Consider the following 23444-nt stretch of genomic DNA (forward strand, 5'->3'; position numbering starts at 1 on the left):
AGCAGGCTCTCTGCTGAGCTGGGAGCTCAATGCAGGACTCTATCCCAGGACTCCGGGATCATGACCTGAGCTGAAGGCAGTCGCTTAACCAACTGAGCCACCCAGGTGCCCCTAAACTTTGTAATTTAAAGACATTATTTGCAAATACCTGAATGGGGCCACAATCACACTCTTCTCCTTCATCCAACTTCTTGTTTCCACAATATGGGTAATTACTTAATTTATCAGAAAATGGAATATTGAACATGCATGTTGGATTATAATCCTTCAGGTGTTGCAGATACTGAATTCTGTTGCATTTACTGAATTTTAGTGCAGGAATGCTAGAGTTCAAATGAGTTAAAAATAAAGATTAATTTTATCAATGCATAGTGGTAGAATAGCTATGAAACTTTAATGAAGGATTTAGAAAGAATAAATATAAATGATGAACTCCAGAAGTCCATTTACTTCTCCTACTTTACTGTTAATAGGAGAGTAGCAAGTGGGCTTTTATTATAGAAAATGTCTTATTGAAACAACCAACACATGATATTCTTGTGAACATACTCTGACTATGTATCATCCAGAAAGTCCTTCCTGAAGCCCACAGTTTAGACTGAACATGCTTGCTGCTCCTAGATCATTTTTTATTTGTTCCTCTTGACAATCTATATATTTGTTTATCATTTATGCAAGATTACAAGCTTCTCAATGCAGGGACTGTATTTTTTTTTTAAATAAGTACTAATTAGTACAATGCCTGGCACAAAGTAGTTCTTTATAAACATTGTTGAAACAAATGATTTATTTAGTAATATCTTACACATCCTAGGTAGGCACTATCCTTCTGAAAAGTTCAAAGATTAAAAAGACCTCCTTCTGTCTTTATTTTGACTCCCTTGACATTATTGACACATGATGGAGATAGATAGACTTTTAGAGGCTTAAAAACATTACTTTGGAATGGTGGGGCCCTGAAAAATACTACTAATTGTGTAGATAATGATATAAAATTAGATATCAGTTACTTAGTTCTTACTCTATGCCAGTCACTGTACTTGGGTGCTTTCACTACTTCATTTAATCAATATATAGAAGCACTGATATCATTATAAACGCTTTCCTTATATGAAATGCACCATGTACTCTCTGTGAAGGAGTTCAAAAATGTGTAAAGTTTAGGAGCTGGCTGCAGGTGATTCACAGCATGGTGGGGGGATATAGGACATTCATTCATTCTGTAACTATTTATAGAGTACTTAGTATGTAACGGACTTTTCTAGACAGTGTGATAAAACAGTGAAGAAAGCAGACAAAACCTTCTGACCTCATGAAGTTTATACTTTGTTGGAAGAATAAAATAATAAGCAAGCTTAAGTAGGTAATGCATAGACTATATTAGATAGTGATTAATACTAAGAATGGAAAAAAAAAAACAAAGAAGAAAGGGATGGATAATACCATAGTATGTATATGAGGAGAGAGGATTGAAAAATTAGATCAGGTGGCTGGGGAAAGCTTGGCTGAGAATGACATTTGAGTAAAGAGTTGAAGGAGGAAATTAAAGTTTATAGCGAAGATGATAAAACAAGGCACATAGAGTGTATTCCTCTCCTTGGCACCTTAGTATAATTTACTAATTAATCATTGTATATTTTTGCTATATGTTCAGATGGAGTTTTAGAATTTCTCTCACCATGTCACTAGGACAGACACTACCAACTGATGAGATTTAGCCCCAAAGGGCAACAGTCTATCATGGCTGGTTTCGTTATAGACCTTATGGAATATATTAGGAAAATGTTCACATAATAATAATATATCTTTATAATACGGAGTTCTAACCAAGAGCGACACCCAAAATATTTAAATGTCTTCTCTACATTGTTTGAATATTACCTTCCACCACAATCCATCACACATTTCTCAAAATTACAGCTACACGGGTAATCATCATGCTTCATTCCAAGGTTATGCCCCAGCTGATGTGCAATTCTGCTTGCAACTACATTTAGGTCAGGCAAAAGGTCCTGAGGCCAAGAAAAGATGTGCATTAGAAATTTCTATAAGATAATGCACTCTAGGACATAGTGTTTAGAACTATTGGTTGAGACCTGGTTTCTAGCTTCTGGTTAACTAGTACTTATTTGAGAGGCCATGAACTTTGTTACCTCCCTGTCTTGCCCTCAGTTCCTTTAATTCTATAATGAGGTTAGACAAATGACCTTTTGAGTGTCTTAACTAACATTTTGAAATTCTTTTTTGTGGCACAGTAATAGTCATTGTTGGATTTCTATAAACTCATTCTTACAGATAGCTAAAAATTATAAACTAATGTCCTACACAATACAATAAACATTTTATATACGAGATATTCAAAGGTGGCAAAAATAAAAAATATGCGAGGTTCATCTTTTCAGAGTACAGTCTCACACTGCACAACAGTGGTATGTGATCATGAGGAGGAAATTTCTACTATGAAGAAAACCAGAAGTTCAGTGATTTGAAATCCAAGGCAGAGTTGATTGTTCCCTCTGGTGGTAGCTCTATTTCACGTTTTAATCTCTATATTAAGTATAAAAACTTAATTTCCAAAAAGGGGTGGGATATCAGGTTACTGTAAAGGTAAAAGTCGCCTAATTTGATTATTTCATCTTACTCATTTGAAGTTTAAAATGTGTTCTGGATGGACGGTAATGTCATAATTGGAGTGGTGACAGCTATATTAGATTATATGGACTCTACTATGCAAAATTTGTGCTATTAAAATACCATAATCAAAGCCATAATCATAAAAAGAACCATGTAATAAATAGATCATGTACAAGTTTTTAATTTCAAGGCCTTTTTTTTTAAGATTTTATTTATTTATTTGACAGAGAGAGAGAGAGCAAGAGAGGGAACACAAACAGGGGAGTGGGAGAGGGAGAAGCTGGCTTCCTGCTGAGAAGGGAAAGGATGCAGAGTTCCATCCCAGGACCCTGGGATCATGACCTGAGCTGAAGGCAAATGCCCCAAGGTCTTAATAAGACTTAGATAAGACTACTTGGACAGCATCTACTAGAAGCTTAGTGACTTGGGAAAAATACCAGATAAAATAGATAAGTCAGCATTTTGAACATCTTACTTTTTCTGAAAATGAATTTCAAGGTTGTCTTGATATGATATTTTAAATGGTTTATGCACTCTATTTTCAGCACAAGAACAATTATCTTCCCTTGCTAACTCAGCCGTCAAGTTTTGTGTAATTTACCTGTCCTTATAAATAACTATATATAATATGCAAAAAAGCTTTTGTAATCTCTGTATGTTAATTTGTATGATTTACCTGTCCTTATAAATAACTATATATAATATGCAAAAAAGCTTTTGTAATCTCTGTATGTTAATTTGTATATGATTTTTAAAGTTCTGAACAACACTGGTTTACCTTAATTGTTCATCTGTAGTTTTTTATAAAACATTTATTTTCCTATATAATAAAGGAAACATACAGTTTAATCATGACATATCTTGGTGGGAATATATGACAGAATTCAATACATGGCCTCTTTCCCTTTCTTTCTTTCTTTCTTTCTTTCTTTCTTTCTTTCTTTCTTTCTTTCTTTCTTTCTTTCTTCTTTCTTTCTTTCTTTCTAGGCTCCACCCCAGAGCAGAGCCCAACATGGGGCTTGAACTCATAACCCTGAGATCAAGACCTGAGCTGAGATCAAGAGTTGGATCCTGAACCAACTGAGCCACCCAGGTGCCCCTCGTTCCTTTCAATAGGACACAGAAAATTTATAAAAATTAAATTCAAACTTTGTGATTAAGTTATATAACAAATAAAACACAGCCTACCTTAACAACACTGGAGGAATAATAAGGCCGGCATATACCCTCTGAATAAGAAGTTCCTTGTGCATGTGTGTAGAGCCACTTCCCACTATAAACAAGATGCAAATACACTCTTCAGTCTGAGGCCGTGGTTTAATTAACACAAAGATTGAATTACAGGGAATCCTCACAATGCTAGTGCGTTTGCACATAAAAGTGCCTTTTTTGGTGGAGTTCTAGAATTGAGGATGATCTTAGTTTGTTATTAAGCTCATTTAAAATTTGTGGTATATTAGAGGTATTGAAAATATCAGTAAGATCTAAAGTTGAAATCCTAAAAAAAGTACTTTCAAAAAAATAATAAGGTGAGAGTCTAATTTTACATGGCTTACTCTACACTCAGCTTTGGATAAAACCACTTAAAAGACCAAAAACTTAAGGTAAAAAGTGTTTGGAGGGAAAAATACAACATAAGTAAATAGACTCAATATCATGATTAATTTATTAGCTATGGTGAAAATTTTTAGAAAATTTTAATCAACCATAGAAACTCATAGAGGATTAGATAACTATAATCAAACATTTAAAAGAGTTGTCGTGTGAACTATTCCTGGATTACCTAAAAAGACAGATGTAGATGTGTATATGAAGGAAATCCAGACTTGACATGTTTTCAAGAACATTTAAGAGTTGGACCACCTTAAAGAGCGATCATGAGCTTGATGGGGTCTTGGGATATAGATGAGTTTCAATGGGGTGGAGTCCAGAACCAAGGATTAAGAAAGAATTCTTGAGATGTCTTTGGTGCAAAAAGGTGGTTTATTAAAGCACAGGGACAGGACCCGTGGGCAGAAAGTTCTGCTGCCCCGGGGTTGTGAGCGGTGACTGATTATATACTATGGGGCTGGGGGAGGTAAGAAAAAAAGGAGGTTTCTGAAAGAACTTTCATATGCTAAATCAGACTCACAAGATACTGGAGGTCTTGCCATTGTCAAGTTAAGGTTGTTTACCCCTCTAATAAGGCATTAACATTAAGATAGTTGGGAACTTCCTGGAGGAACATTACACTCTGGCTGCTTCAATTATCTGTCAATGGGCTGCAGGTTATAAGGGCATTTAATTGTATCTACATTTCCTTCTGGAAGTTAAGTTATTGATGGATAAGAATGCTTTGTTCTTGTAGATTGCTAAGACATTTGTAAACTGAGGGAGACTCACGTCTTCTAGGATTGTGATCTCTATAAGTTAACTATTTGTTTTCCCTTTAGGGCAGCCAGGAGTGCCTGAGGAATGTCACATATATCCCATGGGGAGGTTGTGGGGTGTCAGCTTCTGCTTTGTCCTCAATTTCCCTTCTTTCTGTTCCCTCATCCAGCTGGAAGACCACATTTGCAATATATTAAGAAGATTCAAATATGAGAAACGCGGTCAGGCTACATGACCCCTTTCAGTCTTCAACTTTTTTAATCAAAAAGATATGCTCTCCCCAATGTGAACTGTGCAAGACTGTCGAATCACAGACCTGTACCTCTGAAACAAATATTACATTATATGTTAAAAAAAAAAAGAAAAAGATAGCAGGAGGGGAAGAATGAAGAAGGGGAAATCGGAGGGGAAGGTGAACCATGAGAGACAATGAAATTTGAAAAACAAACTGAAGGTTCTAGAGGGGAGGGGGTGGGAGGATGGGTTAGCCTGGTGTTGGGTATTAAGGAGGGCATGTTCTGCATGGAGCACTGGGTGTTACACACAAACAATGAATCATGGAACACTACATCAAAAACTAAAGATGTAATGTATGGTGATTAACATAACATAATAATAAAAAAAAAAAGAAAAAAGGAAGATATGCTCTATTTCTTTCTTTACTATTGAAATGTCCTACATTTTTGTCTCAGTGTTTGGCTATGTATCTTGGAGGAATTTAGAATTTTGGTCTTCCTAGACTCTGGAGCTCTTGGAAGAATACCACTTATGGAGATGAAACATCAGAGCAAGCACAATCTGGATTCTGAATTTGCTCATGGTTACTTAAAAACAAAAATCACAACATGAAAATGCCATATAAATTGTCTTACCACTTCTAGTGCTATCTGAATATAGATGAGAAGACATACAAAAAGTCAACACATAAGAAGTCCCAAATATGATGTCCAATTGATATTTAGGAGCACTTTTCTCATTTCCTTATTTGCAGACATACTATTGTGTAAGAAGCTACTGCTCAGAATAAAAGACATTCATGAAAGTAAAAAGTTTTTTGCTTATAGCCATGTAATATTTCTAGACTAATTTATTAAGTATTTTAAAAAATGTCCAAGAAATAGGCAAAGAGGCTAATCTTGTGCACAATGAAGGTTATGGTGATATTTTACTTTAACCTCTATAATTTTGGTGCATACTAGTGCATGAATATCTGAGTCCAAGTCAGGTACAACAATCCCCTGGAGATAATTGTGGGCCATCCCAGTTATGAAAATCAGAAATGATATTACTTTAGAGATGTGGTTCACTCTCATCAATCTGCCAAAGAGCTGGACCGGATCTCCAACTATAGGCTTTGGAAGGTTCACAGTTCCAAGTTCAAATTGAAAGAACATTTAGATAATGTTAGGAAGTACATTTGTAGGATGTGTTTGCAGACCTTAGGAGAAACACTGCTATTATAGGAAGGTGAAGTAGGTAAAGCGGGTACCATTGTTATACAGTAGCCTTAAGGGCACCAGAAAACCTGCTAAAAGACTCCATTGCTCCAAAGTTGTGCTTTCATACTTTAATTAGGATAACAGGACTATGGTTAACACAAGGTTAAAGTCAGTTCAGCTCCACAATTATTTATCATTTCCTAATAAGCTGAGTTGTGTGGTAGTTATTTTGAATTACAAAAATGATAAAAAATGGCCCCGCTTTCTTGGGAATGACCTAATATTGTAGATAAATCCAAAACTTCATTTACTTAGGAATATTAAAGCTGCAGCAGAATAGTTATCCACCATTATGAATAGTAGAGGAGATGCTCTTGAAGCGCTATTCATTGGATAGAGATACTTTATTGAGGGAAAATTTCCAGAGAATGAGGTGTTTTCCCAGAAAGGTGGGTTTTGGGGGAGTTTTGGAATGGCATAGCATGTAAGAATTAAGGGAGTTACGGCTGGATGCTGATAAGTAAATTGATTCTAAAAGTACATTACTTATCTGATGACATTTTCAACCCTGACCAGAAATGTAAATATATCATATGTTTGCTTTCTAGTATTAATCAATATTAGAAAGAAAGATTATTAAAAATTTCATTTGGAAATTTTATGTATAGCTAGACATAACATTTTGTCACTGTGTACTATGCAAAAGTCAACTGTTTTAAAAAGTATTTTGTTGCTGTTCATTTGTTTTGTTTTCTTTTCTTTTTTATAATCCACCTAAAATATGCAGGAAAATAGAGCACTTACATACCTGAGTAATAGGACATGATCAAAATTATTCCTTTTTTTCAGGATTATTTCTTGCCAAGTTGAAAAATGCAATAAGGTATTTTCTATATTTGAATCTATGTCTATTTTATCTCCATTTGTCCACATTTCAAGGCCAACCAATGTCACATGAATGTCCAAGGTTTTATAATCTGTCAAAGGAGAAATAAATTTTCATAGAGTCAAGTTACAGAAGGATTCTTCATCATTACTATATTCCTCTACAATAAAATAAAGTAATTTTAACATGTGAGGTACATAAACAAAAAGTGTAGGCCTTATTTTACAAATGGTTATATTGAAACAGAATGTAGTATAAATTGCCCAGAATACTGGGTGAATTGCCATGACCAACAAAAAAACTTAACAAAAAAAAAAAAAAAGACCTGATTACCTTTGAATATGATAAACCTTACAGACACTGGACTCAAGATGTGTCTAGCATAAATAATTTAGTAAAGCTCTGAGATTATAACTGACCTGAAGATGTGAATTTACTAATAGTGGCACACAGAGGGATGACTGTTCTTTATTTCTCTATTTAAGTCATTAGTTGGTTCTATGGCAGAATAGAATGTTGATAATGGTTTTCAAAAACCAAAAACCAGCTTAGCTGCCATATTTTGTTTGATTTTTTGGAACTACTTTGTTGTATGAGAAATCTTTTTGGAGATAGTTCAAAACAGGCACCAACAGCTATAGCTCATAAGCCTTTTTACCTCATTCCCATTTGCTTTTGTAAACACTAACTTGGTAGATACTTTGATGCCAGCACAAAAGAAGACAGAGTTGAAGCAAATATTATACGAGGATTTTTGAGACATAAGCCTGAGAACTAGGCTTCCTTTAAACAATCATGAAGTTAGACTTTTAGTCAAATCATGATCTCAAATCCATACTGGAGCCTGTAATGTCCATTCCTTTTGACCCTGACCTTATTGTGGAATAAACCTTATGAGTCAGGTCCCACAGAACAAGAATTTTTTTTTTAACCTGGTCTCATTGAAGGCTCTATAATTCATGGGTAGGCTTTAGGTTCATAAAACTGGAGAAAGTACAAAAGGAAACAATAGTTATCATTTGTCATCCTATGAAGGCATTCTCTTCTAGTGAGAACATAGCCTATAAAATAAACCATGCTGCATCTATAGAATGCTTGGATGGGTTTGGATATACATATTTGGGAGATTGTGAAGAGTTGATTCACTCTTCATAGTAGAGAAAAAAACTGTGAAATTTCTGAGATAAAGGGGTTAAAGGCATTATGAAAATAAATGAGAGAGGATGAAGTAAAATAATGAGTATGGGCACTGTGGAGGATAAAGGATCAGTATGACTTCCCAATCTAAACTGAAAATCTTTAGTAAAAGTTCAGTAATATGCACCAGTTTTGTATTTATGTTTACTTTGGTGATGGGAACCCAGAGAAAGACTGAGTCTTATATTTGTATCAGTGTTAGGGTAGTGATAAAGACAATTGCAAAATATAAGAAACAGGACAAGAGGAGCTTGAGCTGAGAGGCAGAGGAGCAAAGCAGATCACCCTCAGAGCAAAGCCAGTACCAGGCATGAGCCCTTCCATGCTACACACAGGCAGGGGAATTAATTCCACACAAAGCCAAGAGTAGCTCCTGGCCCTTTCTGATTGAAGACTGGGAAATTGAGAGTAGCCCAGGCAAGAGAACTGAGACACAGCCCCACCCACTATGGGGAGAGTCTTCTGGTTCCATCTGACCAGAAGAGCTAGTGACATTCCTGAAAGCTGTGTGAACCAATGATGGCTTGAGCCAAGAGGTGGGTGGATAGAGCTGATTACTCTCAGAAAAAAGCCAATTGATTTTTGAGTTTATGTTATGCTATTTTACTTTCACAAAAGACCTACATTAAAATCTGTTTTCACTGAACAAAAGAAATCTGAAGGGGATTTTTACTTTTATGAGAAAGGGCAAAAAGCAAAACTAATGCTCAAAGTTTGTTTTGTGGTGAGCCATTGTAGAGGCAGCACACACCTCAGGTAGGTGGCACTGCTGAGCTCTTTCTCCAGGGACCACACTCAGAATCTCAGCATCAAGCCACCATAGCTTTGAAATATGTCTGTGAGCATCAGTGCTTTATCTCAATTTATTTTGTGCATTGATTAGCAAGATGTGTCCTAAGGTACCAGAAAAGCCTAAGAGAAGTTGTTTTTTAGCTCAAAAACATTCCCATATAAATTAATAGTAATTGCTTCTTAGCTTTATGCTATTTTGGCCTATGAAACATTTAACAGGAATAATCTACTCTCAGATAGTGGGAGAAACCAATACCAGGTGTAAAGACTTCCTGAGCTACATACAGGCAGGAGGATTAATTTTTAGCCAAGGCTGAGGGTAGCTTCTGGCACCTTCTAACTGGAGAGCTTTTTTGGGAAATTGAGAGTTGCCTGGAGTAGCCACCCAGGCAAGGGAGATGAGACATACCCCACCCCCTATGAAGAGTGCCTTTTTGTCCCATCTGACTGAAGGTTGGTAAGACACCTGAAAACTGTGCAGCCCAGAAAACTCAAGAAAGGCACAAGAGAAAAGCAGACATAGCCCACAGTCTGCAGAGCAAAGCCAGTGGTGTTGTTTGGCTGGCAACCTTGCGGGGCAGTTCAGCTTAAGTCAAGACAACAAAGATATATTCCAGTTTTAGAGCTGCTTCTCCCACTGCATGAGGGCAGGGAATCTAATTCATAATCCTGCTCATCACTGAATATAGTCTTCAGTCTGCCTAACCAGGCAGCCTAACCAGAGCACATGGGAAGCTGTGTAGCCCATTCAACAGCGTTATATACAAATGACGCTTGGACAGAGAGCACAGCCCTTGAATTCCTCTGTAGAACAAAACCGGTGCCCTTGTCTGATCAGGGAACTCCATGCATATTATGGCCTGCCTTGGGCCCCCCAACAATGAGCTGTATAGTCACATGGCTTTGTCCAGGGAAGCTAATTTATAGTCCCATCTATTATTGAATATAATACCCAGTCCCAACCATCTAGTAAGCCTGACCAAAAAATTCAGGCAACTGAGGAGTCCATCCTGCATCCTCACTTAGCAGGGGAACCAAGCCTGCAGGGCTGTACAACTGTTCTTAGCCTGCATCTCCATCCTCAGAGCTTAAACAGTTGTCTCATCCAAAAATAGACCATAGTAGCAAGCCCAATCTTCCCAAAGACATTATCTGCAAACACACACAGAAAGCCAAACTGAGCTGACTGATAAAGAACTGTCTCTGCCAAAGAAAATCTATACATCTGGAAGAGGCTCCCTGTTACCTGAATGTGCAGATACCAATGTAAGGAATCAAAGATCGTGAAAAATTGGGTAAATCTGACTCCACCAAAAGAAACTGATAAAGCTCCAATGACTGACCATAAAGAAACAGAGATCTATAAACTGTCAGGGACACAATGTTTAGTGGACTACAAGAAGACACACACAGACAACTAAATAAAATTAGGAAAATAATGCATGAACAAAATGAGAAGTTTGACTATGTGGAAGAAAGAATTAGACAGTAGACATTACCCAGTGAAAGGTGCAAAATGAAAAAAAGAATGAAAAAGAGTGAAGAAAATCTACTGGAATTATGAGACACAATATAGAGATTCCATGAGAATTCTAGAAGGAGAAGAGAAAAAGAAAGGGATAGAAAGTATATTTAAAACAATAATGGCTGAAAACTTCCTGAACCTGGGGAGAGAAATAGACATCTAGATCCAGGAAGCCTGAAAGACAAATAGATTAAACCAAATAGAGCTACATTAAGATACATTATAATTAAATCATCAAAAGTCAAAGATGAAAGAATTTTAAGAGCAGCAGAAAAAAGAGAGGTATTACATATAAGGGAGCTCCCATATGACTATGGACAGATTTCTCAAAAGAAAATTTTAAGGCAAGGAGATAATGTAGTATCAAAGAAACTGTCAACCAAGAATACAATGGCTGGTAAAGATGTCCTTCAGAAATGAAGGAGAGATAAAGACTTTCTTGAACAACCAAAAGTTGAGGAAGGGAGTTCATTACCACCAGACCTGCCTTAGAGGAAACGCTAAAGGGAGTTCTTTGAGTAGATGTAAAAAATGCTTGTTAATATCATAAAAAACACAAAATGATAACATAAATCTCACTTGTAATGGTAAATATATAGTCATCATTAGATTCTGCAATTTGGTAATGATGGTGTATAACTCACAACTCTAATTTAAAAGTCAAGAAAATGAACATAGCAAAAAAACCCATAAATACAATAGGTACAATGTTATTAGTTACAAAATATTAAAAAATGTAAATTGTAACAGCAATAATGTAAAAGGTAAGGAGGATAAAAAGAAGTGTAAAGTATATGAATTTTATTAAAGTTAAATTGTTATCAGTTTAAATTAGGATCTGATAAGTTTGATATTTTATGTAAACCTCATGATAACCTCAAGGGAAAATTTTCTGGTAATTAGATGAAAGAATACAATAAAGAAGCCAAAGCATACCAATACCAAAGACACCAAAATACAAAAACGAACAGTAGGATAAGAAATAGGGAACAATGGATCTGCAAAGTAACCAGAAAACAATTCACAAAATGGCAAGAGTAAGTCTTTACTTATCAATAATTACTTTAAATATGGACAAATTAAATTCTCCAATCAAAAGACATAGGGTGGCTGAAGGGATTAAAAAAGCAAAATCCAACAATATACAACATACAAAGACACGTTAGCCCTAACGACACACATAGACTGAAAGTGAAGGGATGGAAAAAGACATTTCAAGCAAATGATAGCCTCCCCCAAAAGCAAAGGTAATTATACATATATCAAAGTAGATTTTAAACTAAAAATGGTAAAAAGAGACAAAGGCCATTACATAATGATAAAAGAGTCAACACATCAAGAAGACATAGCTGTAAATATTTATGTGCCCAATATTGGAAAACCTAAGTATACAAAGCAAAAACTAAGAGAATTGAAAGGAAAAATTAAAAAAAAAAAACCTTAATGCTCTACACTGGACAATGGATAGATCATCCAGACAGAGAATCAATAAGTAAACAGTGCATCTGAACAATACCCTAGTCCTAAAGGACCTAACAGATGTATACAGAACATTGTATCCAATAATAGCAGAATACATATTCTTATACGTACATAGAATATTTTTTTAGAGTAGGCCATATGTTAGCTTTTAAAACAAGTGTAAGCAAATTCAAAAATCATGAAAAATCATACCAAGTATCTTTTCTGAAAATAATGGCATGGAACTAGAAACCAATAACAAGAGGAAAACTGGAAAATTCATGAACACATGGAAACTAAACAACACTCTCTTGAACAATCAATGGATCAAAGAAGAAATTAAAGGGGAAATAAAAGACCTTAAGACAAATGAAAATGAAAACATTTTGGGATGAAGAACTTATGGGATGCAGGAAAACTGTTCTAAGAGAAAAGAAAGTTCGTTATCATAATTGCCTACATTAAGAAGTAAGAAAGATCCTAGATGAACAACCTAACTCTATACCTTGAGGAACTATATCTACAACAACAACAACAGAGCCCAAACTTAGCCAAAGAAAGGAAATAATAAAAATTATAGGAGAAATACATGAAGTAGAGAACAGAAAAACATTGGAAAAGATTAACCAAACTAAGAGTTGGTTCTTTAAAAAGATGAAGAAAATGGACACACCCTAGCTAAGACTAAGAAAAAAGATAAAGGACTAAAATCAACAAAATTATAAATGAAAAAAGAGGCATTACAATGGACACCACAGAAATTCAAAGGATAAGAGGCTGCTACGAACACCTATATGACAAAACCTGGATGCCTAGAAGAAATGCAAAAATTCTTGGAATTAAACTACTTACCAAGATCAAATCAAGTAGTAACTCTGAATAGACCAATTACTAGTAAGGAGATTGAATCAGTGATCAACAATATCCTCAATATCCTAATGAAGAAAAGTCCAGGACCAGATAGCTTTACTGGTGAATTATACCAAACATTTAAATAATTAATGTCAATCATTCTCAAACTTTTCCAAAAAACTCAAAGAGGAGGAAACACTCCCAATCTCATTTTACAAGGCCAGCATTACCCTGACACCAAAGCCAGAAAATGATATTAGTAGAAAAGAATACTGCAGGCTAATACCCTTGATGAGTATAAATGAAAAATTCTCCATAAAATACTACCAAACTGATTTCAGCAGCAGGTTAAAAGAATCATTCACATGATCGAGTGGAATTTATCCCTGGGATGTGAGGCTCATTCAGCATAAGCAAACCAATGAATGTGACACATTACATTAATAGAATGAAAGCAATGAATCATAAGAATCATATCTCAAATTGACAAAATTCATTTCATTTGTTATGAAAAAAACTCTTAACAAATTAGGCATAGAAAGAACATATCTCAACATAATCAAGGCCAGTTACGACAAATCCACAGCTAACATCATGGTGAAAGGTTGAAAACTTTTCCTCTAAGATTAAGAACAAGGGCATCCAACTCTTGATTTTGGCTCAGGTCATGATCTCAGGGTTGATATCAAGCCCTGTGTTGGGCTTTGTACTGGGCATCGAGCCTGCTTAAGATTCTCTTCCTCTCTCTCTCTCTGCCCACTTCCCAGCTTGCATGTATTCAATCTCTCTCTCTAAAAAAAAAAAAAAAGAAAAAGAAAAAAAAGAACACAAGTGTCCACTGTTACCACCCCTCCCTATTCCACATAGTACTGGAACTCCTAGCTAGAACAATCAGACAAGAAAAAAAATTAAAGGTATCAGAATTGGTAAGGAACCAGTAAAATTGCCTCTATTTGCAGCCATGATTTTAAATATAGAAAATCCTAAAGACAACCAACAATTGTTAGATCTAATCAATGAATTCAGTAAAGTCACAGGATGTAAAATTAACATGCAAACATGCATTTCTGTACAATAACAAAGAAAATTTTGAAAAAGAAATAAAGAGATTGATCCCATATGCATGAACATCAAAAACAATAAAATATTAAGGAATAAATTTAACTAAGGAGGTGAAAGATATCTATGCTAAAAATGATAAGTTGATAAGAGAAATCAAAGAAGACATAAATAAATGCAAAGCTGTCCTGTGTTCATAGATTGGAAGAATTAATATTGTTAAAATATCAATACTACTGAAAGCCATTTATTTTATTTTTTGAAAGCCATTTATACATTCAATGCAATCCTTATCAAGATTCTAATGACATTTTTTACAGAAGTAGAAAAAGCACTCCTAAAGCTTATATGGAACCACAAAACACCTCAAATAGTCAAAGAAATCCTGATAAAGACAAAGAAAGCGGGAGCATCACACTTCCTGATCTTAAGTTATACTTATATAAATCTAAAGTCATCAAAAGAGTATGGTACTGGCATATAAAGAGACAAATAGTTCAATGGAACAGAATCCAGAGCCCAGAAATAAACTCAAGCATATACAGTCAACTAATATTTTTTAAAAATTCACTTATTTATTTTAGAGAGAGAGAGAGAGTGTGTGAGTGGGGGGAGGGGAGAAGGAGAGGGGAAGTAGACTCCCCGCTGAGTGTGGAGCCCCATGTGGGGCTCAATCCCATGACCCTGAAATCATGACCTGAGCTGAAGCCAAGAGTCAGAAGCTCAACTGATTGAGCCACCCAGGTGCCCCTTACAGTCAACTAATATTTGACTAGGAACTCAAGAATACTCAATAGAAAGCATAGTCTCTTCAATAAATGGCATTGTGTCAATTGTGTATTCACAATGAATGAAACTGGACCCCTAACTTATACGACTCACAAAAATTAACTCAAAATGGATTAAAGACTTAAATTGAGTTTTACCATGAAAATCCTAGAAGAAAATATAGCAGTAAAGCTCCTTGACATGGGCCTTGGTAATGATTGTTTGGATATGATGCCTAAAGCACAAGCAATAAAATAAGAAGCAGTCCAGTGGGACTGCATTAAACTAAAAGGCTTCTGCACAGCAAAAGAAACCAGTAAAAAAGTGAAAAGACAACTTATGGAATGGGAAAATATATTTACAAGCCATATATCTGATAAGGGGTTGCTATCTGGCACACATAAACAACTCTTTAATTCAAAAAAACAAATATCTAATTCAAAAATGGGCAAAGTAACTGAATAGACATTTCTTCAAAAAAGATACATGAAAGGCCAACAAGCGCATGAAAAGATTTTCAACATCACTAGTCATTAGGATAATGTGAATTAAAATCACAATGAGATATCATCTCATGCTTGTTAGAATGGCCATCATCAAAAAGACAAGAGACAACAAACGCTGCTATGGATGTAGAGAAAAGTGAACGTTTGTGCACTGTTGGTGGGATTGTAAACTGGTATAGCCACTATGTGGAAAACAGTATGGAAGATCCTCAAAAATTTAAAAAATAACTATTATATGATCCAGCAATTCCACTTCTGGGAACATATCAAAGGAAACAAAAAGCACTAATTCAAAAAGATATCTGCACTCCTATGTTTTTATAAGCATTATTATATACTAAAAACATGAAAACAGTCTAGGTGTCCATTAATGGATGAATGGAAGAAGTTATAGTAGATACATACAGTGGAATATTTTTCGGCCATAAAAAATCAAGGCTATCCTACCATTTTTGATAATATAGATTACCCTAGAGGGTATTACCCTAAGTGAAATAAGGCAGACAGAGAAAGACAAGCACTATATGATCTCACTTACATATGGAATTTTTAAAAAACAAAAAAAAATTCATAGGAAAAGTTATTAGACTTGTGGTTACCACAGGTGGGGTGTAGAGAGAGGGGAAATTGGAGGAAGGGGGTAAAAAGGTACAAACTTCCAGTGATAAGATAAATAAGTACTAGAGACGTATGACTGCCGCTAACACTGCTGCATGGATAGGAAAGTTTTTAAAAGAGTAGACACTTAGCGTTCTTAACGCAAGAAGTTTTTTTTCCTTTATTCTTTCGGGTTTTTCTTTTCGTTGTATCTATTTGAGAAGATAGATGTTAGCTGAACCTACTGTGGTAATCATTTCACAATTTATGTAAATCAAACCATTATGCTGTATGTCATCTACTATACAGCAGTGTATGTCTATTATTTCTCAATAAAACTGGAAAAAATGCCTAAAAACCTTGATAGGAGAAAAGATGGTTACAAAACCTGAAAGAATTATTGGAAAAATAGGATTAGACCCAAGTCATGAATAAACTTACAAAAACCCTTATCAACCAATCAGTCAATAAAAAGAAACAGGAGAAAACGGAGATGACTATGAGATATAACCATTCCATTCCACATTTTTCCTACCCTTTAGAATAATATGGGGAGGATTTTTAATTTCCATAGACATAGATTTAAAATTCGGAGAAATTTTATTTCTGGCTAAGATGTATAAAGTTGGAAAGAATGTCACTTCTACCCTGACAAAAAGAAAAAGCCAGAGAATTTAAAGTCATATATCAGACCATTAGTTAGTTGAGGTAACAAGGCAAATAGTAGCTTGAAATCTAAGGAGAGTTCCTCCTGTGGGGAGAGATGGTACTAGAGCATCTCCCAGTGGCAGAGCATGATAAAAAGAGATGCTGAGCACCATATAAGACATAAGAATTCACAAGACATTTGTAAGGAATTGCTAAAGGGTAAGTGTGGGATAAAATGAGCGTATAGGACCTTCTGAAAGACACAGACATAAGGAATTTCACACCTACTCTCAGAATCTTCTCCATGAGTCTCCTCTAGATGTGCATTAAACCATGCAGGACAGAGTGGGAGACTAGAGAGACACTCCCTTTGTGGTATAGGCCTGAAGGACAGGAAAAACTGTTGCTTTGGGAACATCTTTAAACCTACCAGACTCTTGTTCTCCAGAGACACAAAAGCACCAAGCTTCTGCCAATATTTTTTTTCTGTTCTAATCTTATTATTACTTCTTCCCTTGTGCTAACTATGGGCTTAGTTTGTTCTTCTTTTTGTAGTTCCTTAAGGTATAACGTTAGTTGTTTGTTTGCTATTTTCTTTTTAATTGATGTATGTATGCATTTACAACTATAAACTCTCCTCCTGGAACTGCTTTTGCTGCATCTCATAAGTTTTGATATGTTTTGTTTCCATTTTTGTTAGTATCAAGATTTTTTTTGATTTTACCTTTCATTTATTCTTTGATCCATTTATTGTTCAGGAATGTGTTCTTTAATTTCCACATATTTATAAATTTTCCAGTAATCTTGCTGTCATTGTACTTGATATCATTTCCATCTTTCTGAATTTGTTGAGGTTTGCTTTGTGGCCTGCTATATAATATACTATGAAATATTCCATCTGCTCTTGAGAAGAAATGGTGTATTCGGTTGCTCTTGGATGTAATATTCTGTATATACCTGTTGGCTTCATTTGGTCTATACTGTTGTTCAAAACCACTGTTTATTGGTTATCTGTCTGGGTGACATATCAATTGTTGACTGGGGCATTTTTTTTATGCTCCCAGAACTCAAGTGAAAACTGATTGTTGCTGAAAGAAAGGGAAAAAACAAAAAACAAAAAAACCTTCTGCCCCTGGAGGAGAGGCGGGAAGCTGTCCTAAGGCCAGAGCATTCAATGTCTCCTACCAATGAAGGAAGAACACAGTGAGAATAATCTACCCAAAGACCCATGGATGTCAGAGCTTTCCTAAGACAGGATAGATCAGGGCAACAAAACACTCTGGGTCCCATAACTAGGCTAGCAATCACAGAGTAACAAACAAGAACAGATTACTACTGAAGAAGAGATAAGAATGTGAGTGGAGACCATTGATCATTGGCTTTGATAAAGGCCTGAGGTTGAGGGCGAAGCAGAAATAAGCTCTCCAACAATGCTAAATTATGGAACAGTGATTTTAAATGTACTAGTGGATTTGATTTATGCACAGTGCATATTCAAGTCTTTATACAGTGCTTTATAAATTTTGTGATTAGCAACCAATCTTTGAAATCTCCTGAAATATTAAATGTCATTTATTTAGAAAACCAAAGCCTCAGTGCTGTGGTTCATTTATTGGTGTGAATTTTTCATTGGATTTTGGCTAAATAATACACATGGTGAATTTTTGTATTTTGGGCTATCTCAATATTGAGATTACCACAAAATCCAACACCTATCTATCTTAAAAGGTTTCTTCTATTTTGCACTTTTAGCTTGATTTAAACTGTATTAGATCTTACCATGTTGACAAAATTGACCATTCCCCAAATTCTGTTCCTCAGTTTAGTGTGAGGATGATTATTCCTTTGATACTGGAAATAAAACATCAGATCACATTCATTAATAATAGGAGATGAATAAAAACTCAACAAAATACTTCACTCACTATGAGATATTTCAAGGGGGGGAGGAACTTATTGGCATTCTTTCTGGTCAGCTAAAAATCTGGGCAAATTATACAGAATTATATTTTTGATATCAAATAACTAGATATAACAGTTTCTAAGGACATGCTTCAGCTTAGCACTACTTTAAGGTTTTCTTCATAACCTTATCCCCTTTTCACATTACAATATATTACAGTACATTGATTTAGTAAATGAACTAAAAAGTGTTCTTTAGAGTCCATATTTATCATGCTGATGAAACAAAACTTATTAAAGCTCCACAGAAACCATTATATTGCAAAAAAAGCAGACACTTTGTCAGCCCTTCTATGTTCATGGTTGTCACAAACTAAGGAATGTAATCAAGGACCACCCTAAAGCCAGAGATGTGATGGAGAAGGACAGGAAATTGTAGCTCCCCCTTCTCTCCAGAGAAAGGCTGAGAAGACAAAGTGGACTTTCCTGCTCCAGCCTATTCTGTCTTTTTTCCCCTTCTAACAAATGGATTTTCCATTTGTGCCATCAGGACCTTGGTTCTTAGCATGATCAATTTAGACCTGATAAAATATACCTTATAAAAATAACAGAAGTATCCTGTAGGGATAAATGCCAAATGATCAAGCTTGTTTCATAATAAAAAGTAAAAGAAACATGGCTTTTCTGAATCCTGCAAGTATCCTCCAGTTACTTGCTCCATTGCTCTCCTGTTATCTCATATATCTAAATACCTCAAAGATAATAACATTAGACTCTCTTCACTTCTCATTTCCCATTCATTCCTCAATCTACTAATCATGGTTTAACCACCTCTATTTTAAAACTATTCTTGACAGGAACATAAATGTCCTCTTAGTTATCCAATCTGTTGAACACTTTTTCCTCATCTTCCTGGTCACCTTTAATATTGAACATTTTGTCTTTTAAGAAATTTCTTATCACTTTGGTTGCTAATACCCTATCACTCCTAGTGTTTTATTGTACAGAGGTTTCTTTTTTTCCACTATCCCCTTAAATTCTGGATGGCAAATATAGTTTCACACCAGGATTCTTGGTGACCAATTGGTAGTGCTTGCCTAAAATACACAGTTGAGAAAGATCCTGAGCCTATCTTAGAGATCACAGGGATAGGGTACTTTAACAATCAGTGATATCCACCCATGGGGGTATGAGAAAGAAAGGGGTATGTGGTCTTTGCATTCCATTGACAAGTCTTTATTATATGGCTAGTCTTTCCCAGTATATAGACAATTGTGTTCTGCTTATTCTTTCAACTTGTTATGTCTGGGTGTATCATCCATATCCTTACTCTACTTAGCTGCTTAAAATTCATCATACTGTCTTCAAAATATGTCAGTACCTTGAAATATTTTCCCAAAGTTGCTTTTGTTTTCTATTCCATCTTACCAGAATACACGAACTCTACATTGTTCTTGCTGTTGCCCTTTATACTCAGCTAACATATACATGTATGCATGCGTGTATATATAATATAAATATATATATCCAGTACTCAGAATCTAGTATGTTAGACACTCATTAACTATTTGTTAAGTGAAAATAGATGATTTACTATAAGAACTTCTCAAAAAACACCCCTTAAATATTTAAAGACAATATTAAGGTGGCATATGTGAGAGCTATGCATGTAAAAGTCCAGTTTAATGCCCCTAAAATAATATCAAGCAAACCTTTACCTGGTATCTGGGATAAATATTAAATTTAATACATCATTCTTACTTCTTTCTAATAAATTATTATAAAGAAAGCTTATTTTAGCACTCTTTTAAAAGTTAGTTAACATGTTCTCATACACATTAATGTAAGCCTATCTGATGCCTAAATTTTACCAATTACCTTTTTAAAAAAATTGACAACTGAAGTTTCTCCTTTTTTAAAAAAATGCAACAATGTGTGTCTTTCTTTTAAATTGACATAGATCTCATTTATTTTGTCTTATTAGGATGGCTAAAATTTTCAGTTAATCTGTCAAAAGAAAATTTATTGACAGTGAAAATAAATGTATCTTATTCTCACTTTTGGAGAGAAAAACTCCAACATTCCTACTGGAGGGGAACTAAAAGAACCTTACTCTCCCTATAACTCTGTTATTTCTTGTTGCATATCTTTTCCTACTTTATTGTTAGGTGTATAATCTGAAATATGAGTGGATAATTTTCAGTTCTTGAAGAACTTATTCTACTTCCCATTACTGTTGGTTGATTCTTCCTCATGTGATTAGTTTTATCTTGGATTATGAAAATGTCTTTATAGGGCATTTTTGACTTGAGCTTTAACAGTTTATCAAGTTTTCAGTTTTTATGTTGTAAGCTTTGCTTGGCATTTCTGTATCTAAAGAAAAATATATCATGCTCCACATCATTGCATGACACAAGTTTAGGATTTCTGCTTTCTCAGGTATAATATGTTCCCTGCCCATTGTTACAGACAGACAGAACATTCCCTTTCTCTTTGCAGTTTCAATGGAGAGAGATTCTCCAGTTCTCTTTTCAGAGACAGGGCAGCTCTTTATGGCTCTGGGCATTATGCAATATGTTCTATATATTACATGTCACCAAGCCTTTGAATTTTACTTACTACTTTGACAGAGGTTCTCTTCTCATTTTTAGGAATTGGAGATTTCTTGTGTTTTTTTTTTTTTTTCTGAGCTAAACTATAGTTTGTGCACATATTTTCAATTTTGTATACATTGTTCATCATCTCCATATATTCATAATAGGGATGAGAATTCTATTTTGGCTTAGTCTGCTATACTGCCAAAGGACCTTATCATCTCATATAAATCTGTTTGGGGAAGCTAAAAACAACATTAAACCCAAATGGACTTCTTTTTAATATATTTTTCCCCTCTTTTTTAGGATCACAACTATAGTTTTATAAGCATAAACGAAGAGCAAATGTTCTTCTGAAAACTTACCACATTATCATCAGCAACAATGAACAGTTCAACATACTTTTCTTCATGGACGTTCTGGAAATTTATGAAAAATTTAATGAAGTATGGTTAATGTTCCTCATTTTAATGTTTTAAGTTAAAATTTTCATGGTAAGAAATGTTAATATTATTGATACGGGAAGGTCAGGTACAGGAGTATAACTAATAATTCCAGGAATTTATCTAAATAAAACCCAATATATTATTAAAACATGTGCCCCTGTATATCAGATTTTAATAAACCTGAAACAATATTCAATATTTGAATATCCTTCCTTTCTTTGTTTAGTCTTTCAGGTAAAATAAGAGTTATATTTATTGCAACATTATTTACAATAGCCAAGATAAGGAAGCAACCTAAGGACCTATCAGTAGATGAAAGGATAAAGAAAATGTAGTACACACACACACACACACACACACGAATATTATGCAGCCATATAAAAGGATGGAATCTTGCCATTTGCAACATTATGAGTGGATCTAGAGGGTACTATGCTAAGTGAAATAAGTCAGAATGAGGAAGACAAATAGTATATGATTTCGCACATATGTGGAATCTAAAATTCAAAATGAATGAATAAACAAACAAAAAACAGAATCAGACCTATAAATACAGAGAACAAACTGATGGTTGCCAGAGGGAAGAGGGGGTATAGGGATGGGCAAAATGTGTGAAGGGGAGTGGGAGACCCAGGCATCCAGTTATGGAATAAATAAGTCATGGAATAAAAGGTACAGCATAGGAAATATAGTCAACGGTATTTAGTAGCATTGTATGGTGACAGATGGTAGCTACACTTGTGGTGAGTGTAGCATGATGTATGGAGATGTTGAATCACTATGATGTATACCTGAGACTAATGTAACATTGTGTGTTATACTCTAAATAAATAAATAGAAGAGTTATAAAGAATAATGAATACATTTTTTAATGTTTAGTTTTTTTCACTTATAAAGTAAATGCTTACTAAATAAGCTCATATAAAAAAGACTTACCAATAGTGAAGAACAAAACATAGGAATGACTGGCTAATAGGACTGACTGTACTCCTCCTATTCCTTTCCTGTCTCCCAATCTCTTACTTTGCAGTAGCCTCAATTCCAAGGAAACGTATAAAAGTTATACATTTATATTATAGATCTTTTATTTTATAAGTCACCAATTCCAGAAAATTCTGTTTTCAGCTCTCAGTGTTATGCATTGAGATGCATGCATATTATCTGAGTATAAACCAGAGGCATACTGTACAAAGATTTAACTAAGTCATTCTGTGTGTGAACTAAGTAATTATGTATCAGTTGATTGAGTAAATCAAAAACATCTGTTAGGCACCTAGTAAGTTTCCCACACAATCCAGACCATGGATATGTGAAGAAGATGGGCACTCATGGATCTGAAAGGCTAACACCTAGTGGGGATTTGAAGTGATATGACCTAGTTGTACAGGAAAGCCTAAAACACAGAGGACCCTCATTGTGCAGTCATCCCACCAGAAATTGAAGTTGCTATTACTTACTTATCTTTAATAATTAATAATTAGAATATTTGGACTGATGAAAGGGGGAGACCCTGACTTATCATAAACTTCCCCCAACTAAAAAAATGGCAGTGAAGATGAGGGAAGACATTACCTAGGAGAGTTTTCAAGACATTGCAAATTTCATTCTTTCCAACCACTTAAAGCCCTAATGCTATAAATCTGTATGTATGGTTGTAAATATTCCCTTTCCTTAAAATTGATGGGACGAATTGAGATTTACTATACGGAATGAACATTTTCTTTTTCTTTTTTTTAAAGATTTTATTTATTTGTTAGAGAGAGAGGGA

At 34.8% G+C, this 23444-nt stretch overlaps 1 protein-coding gene across 1 annotated transcript in view; it reads right to left on the minus strand.

The window, feature by feature from the left end:
* ADAM7 (ADAM metallopeptidase domain 7) overlaps positions 1-23444 on the minus strand; it is a 95622-nt gene that overhangs the window by 25022 nt on the left and 47156 nt on the right. The window contains exons 7-13 of the mRNA XM_035726360.1: positions 21596-21649; positions 18514-18585; positions 17858-17915; positions 7252-7420; positions 3823-3907; positions 1882-2012; positions 149-323 (exon numbers count right to left, since the gene is read on the minus strand). Coding sequence (XP_035582253.1) covers positions 149-323; positions 1882-2012; positions 3823-3907; positions 7252-7420; positions 17858-17915; positions 18514-18585; positions 21596-21649 — 744 coding nt within the window. The remainder of the gene's footprint in view (positions 1-148; positions 324-1881; positions 2013-3822; positions 3908-7251; positions 7421-17857; positions 17916-18513; positions 18586-21595; positions 21650-23444) is intronic.

The sequence above is a fragment of the Zalophus californianus genome, chromosome 2, assembly GCF_009762305.2.
Source record: "Zalophus californianus isolate mZalCal1 chromosome 2, mZalCal1.pri.v2, whole genome shotgun sequence".
Classification (NCBI taxonomy): domain Eukaryota; kingdom Metazoa; phylum Chordata; class Mammalia; order Carnivora; family Otariidae; genus Zalophus; species Zalophus californianus.